The 18,621-nt window shown below is 36.5% G+C and overlaps 2 protein-coding genes across 2 annotated transcripts; one reads left to right on the plus strand and one right to left on the minus strand.

Annotated features, from left to right (window-relative positions):
- LOC109707979 (zinc finger CCCH domain-containing protein 17-like) lies at window positions 409-5,947 on the minus strand. Its single transcript, XM_020229534.1, has 9 exons — window positions 5,164-5,947; window positions 4,473-4,568; window positions 4,303-4,392; window positions 4,033-4,134; window positions 3,781-3,927; window positions 2,660-2,779; window positions 2,472-2,531; window positions 1,003-1,100; window positions 409-901 (listed from the first exon to the last, which is right to left on the minus strand). Exons 1-9 carry the CDS (start codon window positions 5,620-5,622, stop codon window positions 757-759), a joined length of 1,317 nt encoding a protein of 438 aa, XP_020085123.1. The 5' UTR covers window positions 5,623-5,947; the 3' UTR covers window positions 409-756.
- On the plus strand, window positions 13,736-14,687 carry LOC109706994. Its single transcript, XM_020228021.1, has one exon. It carries the CDS (start codon window positions 13,985-13,987, stop codon window positions 14,357-14,359), a length of 375 nt encoding a protein of 124 aa, XP_020083610.1. The 5' UTR covers window positions 13,736-13,984; the 3' UTR covers window positions 14,360-14,687.

Genomic DNA, 18,621 nt, shown 5'->3' on the forward strand with positions numbered 1-18,621 from the left:
ACGTAATAGCATGGATTGTAATCTTTGCTAGTCATTGCACATCATACAAGGCAGGGATTATGATCTATGATGGCTGCTTGGAGCCTCAATTCTGCCATTTTTTGTTTTGCTTTTCGAAAGTGTGATAATCAGAAAAATTATCATAGCTGATCATGAGCAAATTTTGCTGCTTCCTTGCTTTCTTCGTGGCACCAGCGACGGCATGTCATAGAAAGCCAGTCAGTTATAGGCAGCGCTGGAACTTTCATCACTTGCAGATTCATTTTCATCTATCGATTGCAACGCGTTATTACGCCGTAACTAAAAGTCCTTTTTATCTGACATTAATATGGAACAGCATTTACCTGCTAGATCAAGTGTTAAGTGGCCCTTCCAATGAGGCAGATTTAGTTCTTGCTATTTGCAACATAAAACAACTCACGAATTTGGAATTATTCCTTCTCTTATGTACCATTTGCAACATAAAACAACTCACGAATTTGGAATTATTCCTTCTCTTATGGTACATAAATGATCACCACTCCTACATAAACCTAATGCGGCAATGCGAGTTTACTCCCTTCTCTGCAGCTACACTGTCAATACGAGTTCTTTTGAGACCAAGTGCTTGGATGGAAAACAACAGAAGATCAATACGCAAATGCTAACATTGCCCTGCAGTACATCTCGACTTCCATTGCACCTCAAGTAATTCCTCATAAATTACATGAGAAAATGAATATAAAATACAAGACTTCCTTATTTTTCAGCCTACACTCAAGAAGTTGACCTCTCGTTCGGCGCCAACCATTTCCACACCTTCAGTTCACCAGTTCCGTCACCAGTAAAGAACAAGCCACCGGGGCCAATTTGGATCGCTCTCACTTCCTCCTTGGAGAATATTCTACCCCTCTCACTGAACCTACAAACATGAATAGTATTTTTTTTTTTTTAAAACTAATGATATAGCATCTGGTGAGAATCTCAGTTATAAAGATCATCTAGTAGTTCAAGGGAACTTACGATGGCAGGTCATAGAGGCGGACGCTGTTGTCATTCCATGAACATAGCAAAACAGGTTTTGCTTGAGCATCATGCATCCCGCAGAGTGTAAGCACTCCCTGAGACAGAAAATAGTTCAAAAGCAAGTTATACTAGAATTTTGCCACAACAAGAAGATACCAACTGAAATTAAAAGAAATCCTACAGAGTCCGCTTAAAGCACACATAGTTGTCAATAAGGAATATCTAAATAGTGAGAAGGAATATTTCCTAGTTAGAATTTATTCTCAGATAAAGCAGTATTAAGGTGGCAATGGTCAACGCGCTCAAGCTATGTAAAATTAAATAAGGCATAGCTATGGAAAAAACAACTAGCAAGATAAGCCACTAGGAATGTAAATTCAAAGACAAGAATGGTAGCATTAAGGTACAATGTGCCACGCAGTCGGATCACAACCCAAAAACCATGACCTTACATCTTGGACTCAAAATTCATTAGAGATTGATGTCATACCAATTTGGTATATTAGATTCAATCTCAACAGTTTCCGTCGAAGATGGACGCATGCGGCAGAATGTGGCAAGAAACTGCTAGAGAACTAATGTTCTAAGAAGGGAAGGATTGATTACACTATTAAGTGAAGTTGAGGGGGCTCAAAAGTAAGAGGGTTAGGAGCCTGGTTGCAAAAGCATGAAAGTTCAAATTGCAAGGGTGTTTGTATATCTCATGGGAAGTAAATATAGAATACCTTAGCCCACCACTAATTTCATGTAAAATGGGACTCTACCAAAAAACTTGCAGCCGATATTAGAAATCCGAGAAAACAGAAACTATATAAAGAAATTTAAATCTTGACTCCATCTAGATTCAAGTACGAGAACTTCCCTTAACTAGAATTTACCTGCATTAGTGCAGACCTCAACAAACTTCTTTCTTCATGAAAGGAGCTTCTCACTAGCTACCACATATCTCTTGGCAGCTAAGATTCCAAATCAGTTATATAATAACTTTACTTTCAGTACTAACACGTTCTCAAGGTTCCTGGTTTGAGTCCGCATGAACTATCTATCCATAAATTCTTGTCCAAAAAGTGTGCACGAAAAAGAGACAAACTATTGAAGGACTTGCATAACTTGTCATTACCTTTTCTATTTAATAAGATTCAGTAATACAATTTGAATTGTCACGTGCTGGACAACTATTCCTGCTACCTTGTGCAGCTAAAACTAAGGGAAGAAACATAGTGAAACTTCAAAAGAAAATAAGTTCTTAGGAGATTAATAATTTCAACATGGTAAGAAACGCCCTATGTTAAAGATTAGACAGACTTCTTTTGTTACAATGTCATGGTTTTTGACACAATTCCATGTGATACAACAAAACCGAATTTCACAATTTAGGGGACTAAAATAATAAGGTAATCACGTGAAATTACTTTAATTGCAGTAACAAAATTCAAAAGATATTTTCTCAGTATAAAAGGACATACATGTTCTTCTTTATGTGTATACGTTACTTCAAGGTTCCCAGTTTCCGTAGCAGCCCAAACCTGGATGGACAAGAATAGTAATTATGAACAATACAATCCATCTGAGAGTTGATCAGACATAAAAAGAATTTAGAGCTAGGAATAAAGCTAGTTATTAAGAAAGGTCGAGGTTACCAAGAAAACCCAACCTTTATTGTTTGGTCCAATGAACAAGATAATAAAAACTGATCCCAGCAAAGAACTGACATAACAACTGATTCATGGTCAGAAAGGGTCTGAATACACTGGAAAGTTGCAAGGTCCCATACCTGGAAACATTTATAAGATTAAAAGCTTTCGATCCAAAATTAATAGTAGCACAGAATGAAGTAACAGCATGAAAATAGTCCTATTTAACATATCAGTGAACATCTCGCACTATACATTACCAAATAGGCAATAAAGAAAGGTAAATTGTCCAAGTTTAGTTTCATTTGAATTTTACATAACACAAAATTACAGCATATTGTCAGTACAAACATAGATTAAGTTAATCAAATAAAAGTCTAAGCAGGGAAAACACCTTTGACACAACTTTAGTTGACCATACAACTCAATGATGCTTTACCACCTTAGTTTAAGAAGCAAAAGTATTTTCGAGCTACAAATCATTTTTTTTTTATATGCATTCAGAATTTCAAAAGGACTTGTTCAGGCATGTTGGCTTCATAGTCGTGAAGATTCAGACCTAAACCAAACTTTTTGGGTCAAACTTTTTGGGTTAAAATTTGAAAGATCGTGGACTAACACAGAAATCAGCACCTACCTACAGTGAATTTGATCAAAATTAATGAGTCTCAACCAAAATCAACAAGTTCAATTAACATTTCTACCAAACCCTGGATCTCTTCGTGAAATAGAACTTTAAACATTGGTATTTTGGCATCCCTCTGTAGCTAACAAATTCATGAGAGTGAAAGTTCCACCTTGCAAACAGCCAACTTCGGTAACTAAATAAGAAACCCCCAAAAAGTCCTCACCACTCTAGCAGAACTGAAGTACGACTCTATTTAGCTCTGATCTAATGCCAGATAGTTCTCTACATGTTTTGTTTTAATTTTACTTTTGAGACATTTTTCACTAGCTGAATCTAGCTCTTTTACGTGTACCAGAGGCTCTGATACCATATCCCACAAAAACTAGAGAAGATACCCCCAGTTTGCAATCTTAGGATATGGTGATAATAAGGACAGATAGAACAATCTCAATTTCATCAATTATGCTTGGAACTGAATAGTAATGGAGCTTAAAAAGGCATAAGCTTTCTTACTTTTATAGTATTATCCATTGAACCAGAGTAAAGCCTCATCCCTCCAACAACCATCGAGACCACAGCAAGCCTATGGCCAACAAGAGAAGCGGCTGGCTCAAAGCAATTCCCTACAGCACTAAACTTCCATGCCAAAATTCTTCCATCCTACAACAAAGCATATAACTTTTACCCACATACTTTTTGATTATTCATAACTGAACACACTCGGTAAGCAAATTAACTAAAAGCAGCTGAAAAGGAAAAATATACCTGTATACCAGCAAAGAGCATCTCGTTACCAACTACTAGAGCATAGACTTGTCCAGTAGGCCCACTAAGGTTTAGATCTGTTCCCGTTTGTGTATTCCATGCCTGCAGAGCCACAAAAACAATGATGGTATAATAGTAAATTTTGAAAGTTAAATCTCCCCAAAGTGAGAAGAAAACACAATCGATAAAAAGAAGTCATAAACTAATTCCAGTCAAAAGCAAGATGCATGAGCTCACTGATAGATGTAACAGAAACTTTTGAAATTTTACCTTAACAGCATTGGGAATACCAATGAATATCCACGGCCCTTCGCTAATCATACAGCCAACTTCACCTCCAACGTTGATGACACCGGCACACTAACATAGACAAGTAATTGACTAAAGCCTACATAATCTCAAGTTTCAAGGGTTTCAAAGAATGCCAAGTGCCCAGCTACCTGCCCAGTCTGACAATCCCACAGTCGAACAGATTCATCTTTGCTACCTGAGTATAGCTTGTCCGACCCTGATGGAAGTGCGATCCCCGTAACAACCTGCCAATATGTCATACGTCAATTTTGAACCAAATCACCCAAACCCATAACAAAGAATCGAAGAGAGAGGTACTTTCTGAATAGAAAATAAGCTTATTACAAAAACCACCTCTATACTACCAATCTCGATCACCCCATATCCTTTTTCAATTGCGTCAATTTCACCCTTACATTTTATTCGTCTCAAATAGGTCCGATTTTTTAGGGTTTTGGCAGATGAAAATCTTCACAAAACTGAATTAGCAGGTAAAGTTGGTTACACTCCATTAAAAGAACTACATATATTCAGTAAATTCTCCAATAAAGTGCCAACTTTAGATAAATAAAATATATTTCTTTTGGTTTTTATTTAGACTAAGCTTACAAGCTGTTCAGATATAGAAACCACATTATAATGTCAACTCATTCTTGTGAAGTTTGGCATCCAAATTTAACAAGTCCTGAAAATTTGCGTCTAATTGTGACAATAGTAGAACGCCAAGTCAAAATCGAAGCAATTAAACATGTTAAAAAAGGTAAATTAAAACGTGAGAGTTCAAGATTGGATCTTATAATTTAGTTGAGAAACAACGCAAAAAGGGGTCAAAGAAACCACCTTTTGGTGCCCCTGAAGATGCGTCAGCAAGGAGAAGCTATCGCTAACAAACCACGAATGCAAGAACCTGCAGTTCTCGCCGTACGGGCAATTCCCGGCGAGGAAGTGCTTACACGGCCGATCCGGCACCTTGGCCGGAGCCCTTCCAGCGGCGCCGCCCCCTCTTCCCTTCCCCCAGTTGGAAGGGGGGCCGGCGTTAGGGTTCCGCCAATGGTTGTTCGGCCGCTTCGATGCCCCGACACCGTCGGGCGCCGCCGGGGGCTCGCTGTGGAGGAAAGGGCAGGGGTGGCGATTGCACCGCCCCGCTCGCCAATGGTAGCACACCTTGTTCGCCCTGTCGTTTACCGCCGCCGCCGCCGCCGCCGCCGCCGACGACGACGACGACGAAGTGGGGTGGGACGGCCCTAACCTGTTGTGCATCCTCTTGTTCCCGTACCGATCACCCGTTTCTACGTCCATACGGGAGAGGGGGCGGAGGAGTCTTGGATCAGTAGAAGAAGAGGAGGGTTAGGGCTTGATACGGAGCTCGCAAGGAAGCGGAGACCAAGGAAAACCCTAAGACAGCGCTCTGCGACGAGATCGTGATCGGAGAAGAGTAGATGAGCGGGGGCGAAGCCGAGGGTTGGAGACGACGACGATGAGGTTTAGGGCTCGCCGCGCGCGCTCTCCTTCTTTTCTTTTTCCTTTTCCTTTTCCTTTTTAAGTTTCGCCCCGTAAATAGATCGCTCCTTCGCCTTCGTCGTAGTATACGCACTGAGAGAGAGAGAGAGAGAGAGAGAGAGAGAGGACCTGAGAGAGAGAGATGGTGTTTTCCTGGGCCCGGGCGCTATCCGAGCTGGTGCGTGCGAAATGGACCGGTGTTAACGGGTCGGATCTCGAACGAACGGCTCCGCTTATTTATAATCATCTTTTTTCATTAGTTTGAACCGGTTGATTCTTGCTAGATCCTGATCAATGTCGGCGCCAGTTCAAATCGACCCGGACATTTGGTCTGATTCTGATTCGGATTCCGATTCGAATTTCGAACAAAATAATAGGCCATGTATTCAACTCCATTTCTCCTGACGCCCGATTTAAGGCCCATATTATTCTTGAATGAGGCTCAACTTTTGGGGTTGTAATGCATAATGGGCCAAATGAAATGTCCATTTCAGAAAAGAGGCCCGTAGATGTCATTGGGCGGAGCCTGATTTATGATCCAGGGCCTGGATCGAGTCAGTCCAATGTGGCCCATTAGTTTACGGCCCATGAAGAGTAACGGAAATACAAAAAATAAGAAGACAAATCCCATACTTTTGTATCATTTTAACTCTTTCGACTTCTCCTTATGAGCTTCTTTCTCAAGCTAAATTAGAAGCTATAATTAGATATCCTGATATTTTGTATTAAATAAATATTTTTTTGCTAAACACTTTATTAGAGGTTCCTACATGGATAAACAAAAGTTGGGCCAAATTATACAACTAGTCAACAACATATCTTTTTTGTAACATTAAAGGCTACTTATATGGGAAAATGGTAATTTAACTTTGGATATGGGAGAATGGTAATATAGTCCGGCTGGGATACTATCGATAACACCAAGCGTTTGATGCTATCGAGTTTTTCGCCGTTAGATTTAACTATTTGACTATTTTCACTCGTTAGATTATACTATTCAACCAATAACTCACTCAATATCAATAAAGCTCGTTTCTTTTTTTGTCGCATTTTTTGGCAAACACATAATTAAATTTTTTTACTGAATAACTAGTTCTAACATCGAAATAAACTAAATGAAAAAGGCGACATATGAAACAAAATATTTATGAATCCAAGCATAAATGTGCGCTTCAAATTCAACCCGAACTTTACCAATCTAGCATATATACAATGCACATGCATGAATATTGAAGAGGGATCCCACCACTAGTGCTTGCCTATAGATAAAAGAAATGCCTATAAAAGCATGTAGGTAGAAGATTCGTTCCATGGTTAGGATTAAGAAGTTGCCATCACCATCACGGATAGAATGAATGAATCCCCCCACTCGAAGGCCAAAGTGGTAAGTTCATGAGCTCGGTGGAAGCTCACATGGCACAAAGAGGACTCGCTATCCAAGAGCGAAAAACACAGTGGAAGGCACTGTGAGTGGATGAGTGATAATATTCCACCGGTGTGTTAAGCCTAGTTGTCGGATGTAGTGTAGTTTGATTAAGAATTAAGAATTATTAAACTAAGAAAAGCACGCTGTATCGACCGTTCCTAGTGTAAGTGGCAAAGAACTTGGTGGTTGGTACTCCAGGTTTCAAATTTGAATCCTAATTGATTTATATTTCCAGCTAAATTTATTTTTTTTTAAAAATAAACGAAACAGATAGTATGCTACTTTTCTCTAAAAAAAAAAGGAAAAAAAAAGGACAGTGTGCAATGAAGTATCTCCGATTAACTTCATTTGTATCAAATTATGTGGAGTTTCTACTTTAATGGTTTAGAATTACAAACTCTTTTCTAGTTTCCACCACGAAATTTTTTTTTCCATCTTTTATTTTTTCATTTTGTTATTTTTCAGACACTCTATCAGAGTTTGCGTAAGGGATTCTATGGTAGATAAGTAGAAGAGATGAAATTCGGTAAACATGTCACATTGTTAAGCTCATGTGAGATTGGACTGAATCGAAACTTAGTTAATATGTGTTTTTTTCCAACTGAATAAATGTAAAAATATTTAAACACCATTTTTTGCAAGCTTAATTAAAGAATAATGATTGTTTCGTATTATTTAACGTGATATCAGAGTAAGAGGTCTCGAATTCGAGTCACTTCAGATTCCTAGCATTATTAATTTTTTCATATTTTCATTTTTTATAAGCGTAAGATTTTAGAAAATGACAATTATTTTCGTATTATTTAATAGAAGAAGATGGTAGTCCAAGCCCCAGAGAGAGAGAGAACAGATCCCATCTTTAAAGAAAAAAAAAAAGAAAAAAAAAATGCTCTATGCACCATTAGAGAGAGAGAGAGAGAGACAGAGAGAGAGAGAGAGAGAGAGTGCAAAAAATATGTAGGCGGCCGAAATTATTGAAAGATCGATCTCCATATAACTATAAATAGGAGTTCAAATAATTTTGACTTTGGTGCGGAAATAAACACTACCGTTTATAACTCTTTTGAAATCATACATGAGTTTAACTTTTGAAATCTCTTAATTAAATTGGCAAAAGTAAACGGGCTCTAATTAGTGAAGAAATTTATTCTGTCGTACTTGCACCACATTATCAGTAATAAATTAATCACATCTTTTTTTAAAAAAAAAATATAATTAAAATATTTTTAAAAAATATATAATTTTATTAGTTAGAAACATCGCGCCACTAATATAACTTGCCCATTTTAGTTTTTTTTTCCTTATTAGTTGGTGGAACGGGAGAGGCCCAACTACTGTACGCCGAAAGTGCCTTTGAATGTTCCCGTCCCACTATCTCTCTCACGGCCAAAATGGGTGCCACTTGGCATTACCACACTAGGGCCACGTGTGTTTATATATATATATATATATATATATATATATATATATATATATATATATATATATATATATATATATATAGTTGAGCTAGAATATTCTCAAAAGNTATATATATATATATAGTTGAGCTAGAATATTCTCAAAAGTACCAAATAATTGATGTTTGTGAGTTTTTAATCCTTGGATAGAGAAATGTAAGATTGAGATGATGGTGGTAGGTGGTGGTAGGGGGTGGTAGGTGGAATAGTATTTAATCCAAAAATTATTAATAATAAAAAAATTGATCCAAGGGTTAAAAACCTAAAAGCACAAGAAATAATATTTCTAAAAATATTCTAGCTTAATTATATATATATATATATATTACCAACGAGCTTATTTTAATGGTCCATGCACGTGTATATGGTGATGCTGTGAATCACTACGATAGAATTGATCAGTTTCATAGAACTTGCTTCTTCTTTTTTTTTTTTTGATAGATAGATAGCACACTATCCGTTTCGTTTATTTTATTTAAAAATATATTTAGTTAAAAATATGAATCAATTAGAATTCGAACTTGGAATCTCGTTTATCAACCATCAAACTCTTTGTCACTTGCTCTAGGGACAGTCGGTAGTTTCATAAAACTTGTTTATCCAAGGAACAATATGATTAAACTAGATTCAAATTAAAAAACAAAGTGAAATTATTTATTTCCAAATTATCTCTATATATTAGTGTGAGCTTAATATTGATGTATCGCTAATGTAGAAATAATATAATAGTGTTATGATTGATAAGCGCCAATAATGAAGATATCAGCGATACATTAATATTTAATCAATTAAATTTGATTGTAAAATTTGATTTCAACAATTCTAAAAGATCAAATTAAAAATTATAATATGTTAAAAATTGAGAACTAAAATATCACATATTTTATAGTTTTTGAGAACCAAATGTTGGCTTAAATGGGCTAACATCCTCTCCTGTGGCAGGAGGCCATATGTGGGTCTAGTCATCTTCGAAGTAGCGTGAGGCTGGTCGGGCCAAATCATGTTTGAAGTGGCGTCATAGTTAGTTAATTCGCGATTAATACGCGAATTATTCGCGAATTTTTAAATATACGATTTAAACGGTCCGTTCCCGTATTTTTTTGAAATTTTTGAAAAAAAACGCGTCTTCTTCCTCAAAATAATTATTCGCGAATTATTTGCGATTCGCGAACGATTCGCCCAAAAAAACGGGCGCTTGTGGTCGCAGATTTGCAGCCGAGGGTCGCGTTGTCGCCGCTCTCGTCACCGAGCTCGTCCGAGTCGTCGTCGTCGTCCTCCGCCGCCCTGGTCGGCGCCGGGAGCAAGAGCCGTGGCGGCAGATCCGGCCTCGTCGTCGTCCTCCTCCACCTCCATGCCCGGCGCCGGGAGCAAGAGCAGCTGCGGCAGATCCGCCCAAGGCCGTCAGCGGAAAAGACGAAGTGGGATTGTAGGTAACAGTGTAAAAATCGCGGCGTTTTGAGTTATGCATCATGCGCGGTCCACGAGGCCACTTTGGCCTCGTGGACCGCGTGAGAGGGAGGTCCACGGTAGACCTCCCTCTCATTATGGGCCTCCTTCTCATTATGCAACAGGGATATTAGTGACGTGGCGTAACAAACCAATCAAATTAATCCTTTTAAGAATATATGTCCCATCATAATTGTAAAAAAATATATTTATTGTACTTTTGTTTGAAAAGAAGAAATGTGATTGGCATGTTATTGATGACGTGGTGCAAGTGTGACAGCGTAGAATTCCTCCCACCGTGGACCTCCCTCTCATTATATATAAATATATATATATATATATATATATANATATATAGTATATTAATTATTATATATTTATTATACAGTCGAATTTTTTATTCCGAATTTTTAATTGGTGAACGTATAATATCCGTATAAATCACGTATCCGAATAATTACCGAATTCGTTTTTTAGCCGTATTTTTCAACAAATTTAAAAATTAAGAGACGAATTTTATTCGAATTATATCCGTACCGAATTTTTGCCGAATCCGAATTAACTAACTATGAGTGGCGTAAAGCCGGATGGATCGAGTCACAATCGAAATTCGTGGGCGCTGTATCTGTACACTTTAAGTGAATTGGTTGCATATTTCTAATAGCTCGAGCTTTTGGGATTAATGGTTAGCGCCAATGATCAGACAAGTGGTATTAGAGCCAATGGTCACGGATTCGATTTCCGCATGCTGCAAATGTGTGCAGGTGCTGAAGACGGGATTGTTGGCTTAAATGAACCAGCATTCTGTCCTGTGACGGAAGGCCATGTGTAGGCCGAATCATATTCGAAGTGGCGTAAGACCGAATGGGCCGAGTCACAATCGAGACTCATGGGCGCTGTATCTGGGTGGCAATCTAGCTCGCTGTTCGCGAGCAGCTCTGTCGGCTCGAAATGAGCTCGAGATCGGCTCCTCGTTTAGTAAATGAGCCGACCACCGAGCTGGATTTTTCAGCGTCGTTAATAAATGAGCCGAACACGAGCTTGGGGTCAGCTCGCTCCGGTGTTCGGCTCAATAACAACTCGAATACATATATTTTATATTTATATAATTCATTTAATTATATTTTATATATAAATAAATAATTATATATAATATATATTTTATTATTTAAATTTTAGCAAAAATAAAAATATATGCGAGCTTAATTATAAAAAGACTGCATTTATATGTAAAATTTCAACTATTAGATCAAAGTCTAATGGATAAGATTTTATAAATTTATTTTTTATATATATTTAATCTAATCTTTTTTAATTTATTGTTCGTCGGTCAGCTCGTGAGCCAGCTCGTGTTCGGCTCGTTATTAACGAGCCGAACACGAGTTGAATTTTTCGGCTCGATACTTTAACGAGCCAGCTCGTATTCGGCTCGTTTAATAAACGAGCCGAACACGAGCCGACCCCAGCTCGTTCGTGTTCGGCTCGTTTACACCCCCTAGCTGTATCTATACGCTTTAAGTGAATTAGTTGTGTATTTCTAACAACTCAAGCTTTTAGGATTAATGATTAGCGCCAACGATCCGACACCAAACATACAATTTGTCCTGTGTATTATATGAGAAATATATTGAGTGTCCTTCTCTTTTTGGCACCCTAATGCGATGGCTTGAGAGTGGAGCTTGGGTGGGGAATAAGAGAAAGGATTAACTGGATTTGGTCCACTGCTCCACTATGTCGGCCGTCGGCCGTAAACCGCCCTGCCTTCTACTTCCCGTTTAGTGCTCTTTTAAAATTGTCAATACACATAATTTTAGGTCTCGTTTAGCATTATTATTGCTTATTTGTATATTTGTCTAGTGCCATTTTAAAATTGTTAATACATGTAATTTCAGGTCTTATTTGGCATTATTAGCAGCAAAAATCTGTTAAACTTTGTTTGGGTATTGAAATAAAATTTCAATAATAACTTATTTTATTACCAGCAAAAATATTGCTTCCAAAGTTTTTTTCTCGGTTGCGAAGAAAATTAATATGTTGAGTGCAAACAAGTAATCCTCCATCCACTCCTATATTTATAATTTTATGCGAAAATTTTATTTTAGAAAAAATATTAAAATATAATGTGTAGGCTATCCACAGCCGGTTTAGTGGCCCTTGTTCAAGCAATAATTCATCCACTAATAAAGAGTCAAACTGTAGCCGACCCACAAACATCAACATCAGGAAAGAGGATTAGGAGATGATGTCACGAGGATAATGTCCCAGCTCTAATGGGGAACTAATCACCACCAACATAATCACTAATGAGCATTTTAGATAGAGAGAGATGATGATTCACCATGAAAATATTTAATTGGGATCATTTGGTCTTAAAAGAGATAACAATGGGAGCATTGCGCAAAGTAATGTTTGGCATGTTATTATTCTAAAGTTGGAGCACCACAATTGTTCTAAAAGTTGCTTGTCCAATTTTATATTGTTTCCTCTTTTTCAATTAGTTATATTTAAATACAATGTTTAGTGTTCAAAGTTGCGAAATATTAAACTTTCCTTGTGGATCCATATCCTGTTGGTTCTCTCAGATTTCACGATCTGATGTTTCTTTCAAAATGGGTTAAATGATTCTTCTAGGCCACTTCTTTTCCCCAGAAGAGTCCAAGAGTGACCCCATACATAGCCTTCAAGTGCACATTTTGGAAGACTCCTTGGTATCTCATCATAGTTGACCCAAGATATGTCGAAAACTCAAGTTTGTTGCTAATTGTATATTTTATACTTCATAGATAGGGGTGTCAATCCAGCTCGTTGTTCACGAGCCAGCTCGTGTTCGGCTCAAAACGAGCTCGAGAGAGCTCATTTCCAGTTTGCTGTTCTCTCGGATTGGGAACTATTGTAATCCAAAAAAATATCAAATAGATAACATATTACATAATTAATACTCCATAAAAGTACAAGATATCTAAAGTGATCGAATCCTTTCTTTTTTTTATTTTTTATTTTTGTTGAGAGAGCAAGCAAGCATACTATTACTTTCCTTCACTTTCAAATATAAATTTAATTGAAAATGTAAAACAACTAAGTATTGAACTTGAGATTTCGAATACCACATGCACCGGAGATGACCAGTATCTTTAATATATTGGTCATAATTTTTGTGCTTTTCTAATAATTTTTTTTTTTTGAGAGATAGGTAGCACGCTACCCGCTTCGTTTATTTTATTTAGAAATAAGCTTAGCTGGAAATGTGAATCAACTAGGATTCGAACTTGGGTCTCGGATACCAACCACCAAGCCCTTTGCCACTTGCTTTAGGGACGGTCGGTTTTTTCAATAAATTTTACTTCGAAGAAAAATGCACAACATTATAAAAGACAGATTTAATTTATGATATCTTTCTACAAATTTTACAACTAAAGTTTTAAATTTGAGATCTCAAAAACCACTTGAACGGGAGACGATCAGTCTCTTGAATTGATCACAATTTTTGTGTTTTTATAATAAATTATTATTTGGAAGAAATAAAATACACATACTTTGTCCTGTACCTACGTTACAAATAGGAAATTAGTTGTTGGTCTCTTTCTATAAACGTGTTCCGCGACTCCCCCAATCCCCGCCCCCCACGAAATCCCCACTCTTAGCCCCACAAACCTCCTCCCTAATTCCTCTCCTATATTTTCACTCTCTCTCTCTCTCTATAAATTACACCACCGAAACTCTCTCTGTTTCTCTCTAACTCCAAACAACATTTCATTAACATTACTCTTGTGTGTGTATGTATACATAATATATATACGTATATAACCATCCATTCAAAGTGATCGTAAAGATGGTGGGTGGCGGGCGCAAACGCGGCGGCGCTCTCGCGACCGCGCTGTCGATCGCGGACGCCGCGTCGTGGACGTGCGCGCTGGCGCTGGTGGTGCTGATACTCGTGAGCTCTCTCCGCGAGCCGGGGGGGCGCGAGGAGAGGGGGGAGGAGAGGAAGGCGGCGGCGGCGGCAGCGGTGGCTGTGCGCGGGGGGAAGCTGGGGAGCCGGGCGTGCGAGGAGATATACGTGGTGGGGGAGGGGGAGACGCTGCACACCATCAGCGACAAGTGTGGCGACCCGTTCATCGTCGAGCGCAACCCCCACATCCACGACCCCGACGACGTCTTCCCGGGGCTCGTCATCATGCTCACCCCGGCCAACAAGCCCAGATAAAGCCCCAGTTAAAGAGTAAGATCGATATTATGTACTTCTCGTATCATCGTATAAATGAATTATATAGAAAATCACCCTGTGTCTTACAGTCAGAAAAAAAAAAAAAAAGAAAAAAAAAGAAAACAAGAGAGAGAGAGAAAGAGAGCGTGAATTTATTATGTTGGAAAAATATTGTTATAGATATAAATAGTTTGAATATGTTTGTGCTGATCAAAGGAATAGATTAAGAGACATGTGGTGGGGGCGCACGTATGATGCTTAATTACTTGTAAATGTTTAAAAAAAAATTCCGATGGTTTTAATCAGTGGCGAAGTATTATTATTTCCATTCGTCGTACCAGTCCAAATAGTTTTGACTTAACAATGAAATCTTTTTTCTTTGTTGTCTCGTAATCAAATGATCGTATAATTCAATAGTACGTAGTACCAGTTCATTAGCACTTGTTACGTACCCATTCCTTTAAATTTCTGTGCCCCATATATTTGGGGTATATTAATTCTTAGATTTTTTTTTTTTTTTTTTCGTGTGGGTTTTTGAGGAGATTTTTTCATTAGTCTTATATAAGGAATTAACTCAAGTTTAGTGGGCTCCACGGTAAGTAGAGCTCACGATGAAGAGCAGAGATGCTTCTTTAATTAGTTTTCCCTGTACTATTCTGACACTACTACTTAGCCTTTAAACTTTCTCATAATTACAAATATTATTACATCCTTGATTATTAAAATAATCTGCAAAAGTTACGGGTACAAGAGTGGGAATTGTTAGAATTAAAGGTTTCAATGTGAACTCATTAGATGTTCAATACAAACAGTATATCCGCAAAAAGATTTTATGATTTGATTTTGTTCTATACAAACATTATTAGAGGTCCTATACAAATGGCAAATTTTATTGTGTGTAGCGAATTTTATTGCGTGTTCTTAAAATCAGAAGTTTAGTCCTCAACGAAGCAATCACTATCCTCCCTCTCAACTTTATTATTAGGATTCCAGCGATTTGATATAATTGAATACACATAATGTTAAACAAATGAATAGGTGAAAATTTTCTCCCCTTCTAATTTTCTAATTTAGGAGTGATCTCAATAATATATTATGTGGGACCAAGAGTAATTTGACATATCTAAGATTTGAGGTCTCAACTTACAAAAGATGTTGATTTGACCAAAAATTAGGTAAATTTTGTCCAAATTTTCCATTTGGTTCCACATTAGATAGGGATGGATAAGTATATATTAATTTGTCCACAAGTTACACCTAAATTATTGGAAAAGACTTGTTAGATCAGAACAAAACCAAGTTCAAATTTGATAAGCAATCCATTCAGTATTCAATTTATTTGTTAATTTAGAGAGAAAAGAATAAGAAGAACCAATCTCTTTTTTTTTTTCTTTTTTCCTTTGTTTTCATTTAGCTTTTGTGGTTCAGTTTTTAATGTATAGAACAGTGGCACTAACATAATGTTGGAGACTAAATGAGTTCCATTTTGCTACTTTACTTTGTTTAAAGTAATAGCTCGACCGTTCACTTAGGGGGCATTTGGATTGACCTATTTGTAGATTCAACGTAAGTCAAGTATAGTGGTGTTTGAGTTTTCCTGAAGTGTGATTATTTTTTTGTTGTTTGTTTTGACGTAACCCGTACCGTCTGAAAGTTAAATTCAATCACTTATGTTGTTTATTTTGATTTAACTTGATGCTGGTAAAATTAGTTTTTTGAGTTCCATTATTTGTTTTGATGTAAGTAAGTGAGTCTTATTATCTCCTAAATATAGTAGTAAATTTACCACTATAAAATTTAATCTATTATATAATTAATTTTTTTATTATTATTTATAGATAATCCTAATTTATTATAAATAAGGTAATTCTAACTCATTATAAAGGAAATAGAGTTTAGGTTTTACTGTTTAATAAATTTTTTAGAGAAGGTTGAGTGTAGTGAAAGTCGAGTTCGGCACTTTAGAGGAGGAAGTAGAGAGTAGGTGAAGTGGAGCTTTAACGTAACTTGAGTTATATTATATTTTTCACTTACATCAAAACAAATAATGGAAGTGATGGAACTTGAGTTCCATCACTCCACTTACACCAAAACAAACGGGCCCTTAGCTAGCCTGATAATGGAACATTTACTTCAAATAGTACATCAAAATTGAGAGGTGATGACAAAAAAAAATCCTTTTTAATTTTCGTATGTAACATCGTGTACCAATATCATAATAAAACGATTCTGATATATTTTCTATATTTTATTAGAAAATGAAAAAGAAATATTCTTATATGGTATCATCCGAACTCGATTTTATCTGGTAAAATTACATGAGCCTCACCAAGCGGGCCATCGGCATTTTTTTTTTAATTTTTAGAGATAGGTAGCACGTTACCCGTTTCATTTATTTTATTTAAAAATAAACTTAGCTGAAAATATGAATCAATTAGGATTCGAACTTGGAATCTTACCAACCACTAAACCCTTTGCCACTTGCTTTAGGGCTTTAGGAACAGCTGGTAAAAAAATGTCGTGTAAAAATTTTTCCAATTTGATTATGGTGTCACATTATTGCAATATTAAAATGCCGTGTACCATTTCTCTTCGAAATTACTGTTTTGTTGCTTATTCCATGCTTGATCCTAACATAGAAAAATATTCTCTTCTTTTTCCGAAGGAACACTATTATCAAATGGGATATTGCTAATTAAATTATATAGGGAAATTATATTCCCTAATATAGGAAATTATATAGGGAATATACAACAATGGTAAATGGATTCTTTACCGCTACCATCAATTAATGCCACCAAGTTAGGTAGGCATAAAAAGTCCAAACAAAATTAAATTCTTTGTCATTGAGGTAAACAAGATTAAATAGCTGCTCCTATGATCATCACAAAGATTGGTGTAGATGTTTTATTCGGATTTCGACATATTAACTAACTAAAAGAGACGAGTAAATCGATCGAGGGCCTCGAGGAATTATTTTTTTTTGAAAGATAGGTAGCACGCTACCTGTTTCGTTTACTTCATTTAGAAATAAACTTAGCTGGAAATGTGAATTAACTAGGATTCGAACTTGGGTCTCGGATACCAACCATCAAACCCTTTGCCACTTGCTTTAGGGACTGTCGGTGGCCTCGAGGAATTATTAGACGACACATTAGGAGGTTGAGGTTGGAAAAATAGTTTCTATGTTTCAGGTGTTGTTGAGCAATCCTATCATCCTTTTTACGTTTCCTTTCCAAAAGGACTACAATATTAATCATGATCCTACATTTTAGTTAACATGTCTCTGTATCAATTAATTATTTTTTTCGCTTGGAATATTAATAAAGCATGGATTTTAATTGCCTTGAGTAAGAATTGTACATCGGGTCGCTATCCTCGTAATAGACTTACTAATGTGTAATATATATCTGATCTTTTAGTCACAAATTTTCCTCTGTAATTCTCCTTTCTCAAATGATAGAATTTTTTTTATAATAAACTCAAAATAATGAAATTTGATGGGGTGGCCATTTAAAAAGCAGAAGCGATTTAAGAAGTACTCCGAATGGCTCTTAGGTCTAATAATTAACAGGAAAAAGGAAGGGAAATTGTGAAAGAAGAGTTAGAAAAGGACCCAACTTTAGAAAGCAGGGGAAAAGAACATGCGACTGACTAAGCACTTTGAAAAGTTTTCCAAAATTAAGCAAAAGCTTCCGTGAAGACTGAAGTGTCAAGTCTAGATATTAATTAGTTGCATGTAGTGACAACTATATTTCAATTGCAATAATATACAGATCTAAATTCGATATTTGATTTGATGTATTTTAATTCAATTATTACAGTTGGAACTGCAGTTGGAGCTGAATGAGGATACCCAACTGTAACAATTTGAATTACGTTCAAGTTGGTCGCACTTCTAACCACAGTAATTGGAGAGAGTAACTTAAAAAAAAGGTTTACGTTCCTAATTGGTTTTTAAATTAAAATATTTAAATTTTATATTAGAAGTAATCTTCTCATTACGTATATAAAGTAATAAAATTTTACAAATATAATTTTCAACTACACATAATCAAATAAATTATTTATAGTTATAAAACTAAATAATAAGAAAAAAAAAATTTTAGGAAAAAATAGCACGTTGCATGCTTCATTCATTAAAAGTATGAATTAAGCAATATGGGTTATGTAAAAAAAGAACCTCCGTAGAAGCAAGAAGCAAGGGAAAAAAAAAACCCTAAGAACATTGGCTTTTAGACAATAAAATAACCTCCCAGCAG

This window comes from Ananas comosus, linkage group 3, assembly GCF_001540865.1.
Source record: "Ananas comosus cultivar F153 linkage group 3, ASM154086v1, whole genome shotgun sequence".
Lineage (NCBI taxonomy): Eukaryota > Viridiplantae > Streptophyta > Magnoliopsida > Poales > Bromeliaceae > Ananas > Ananas comosus.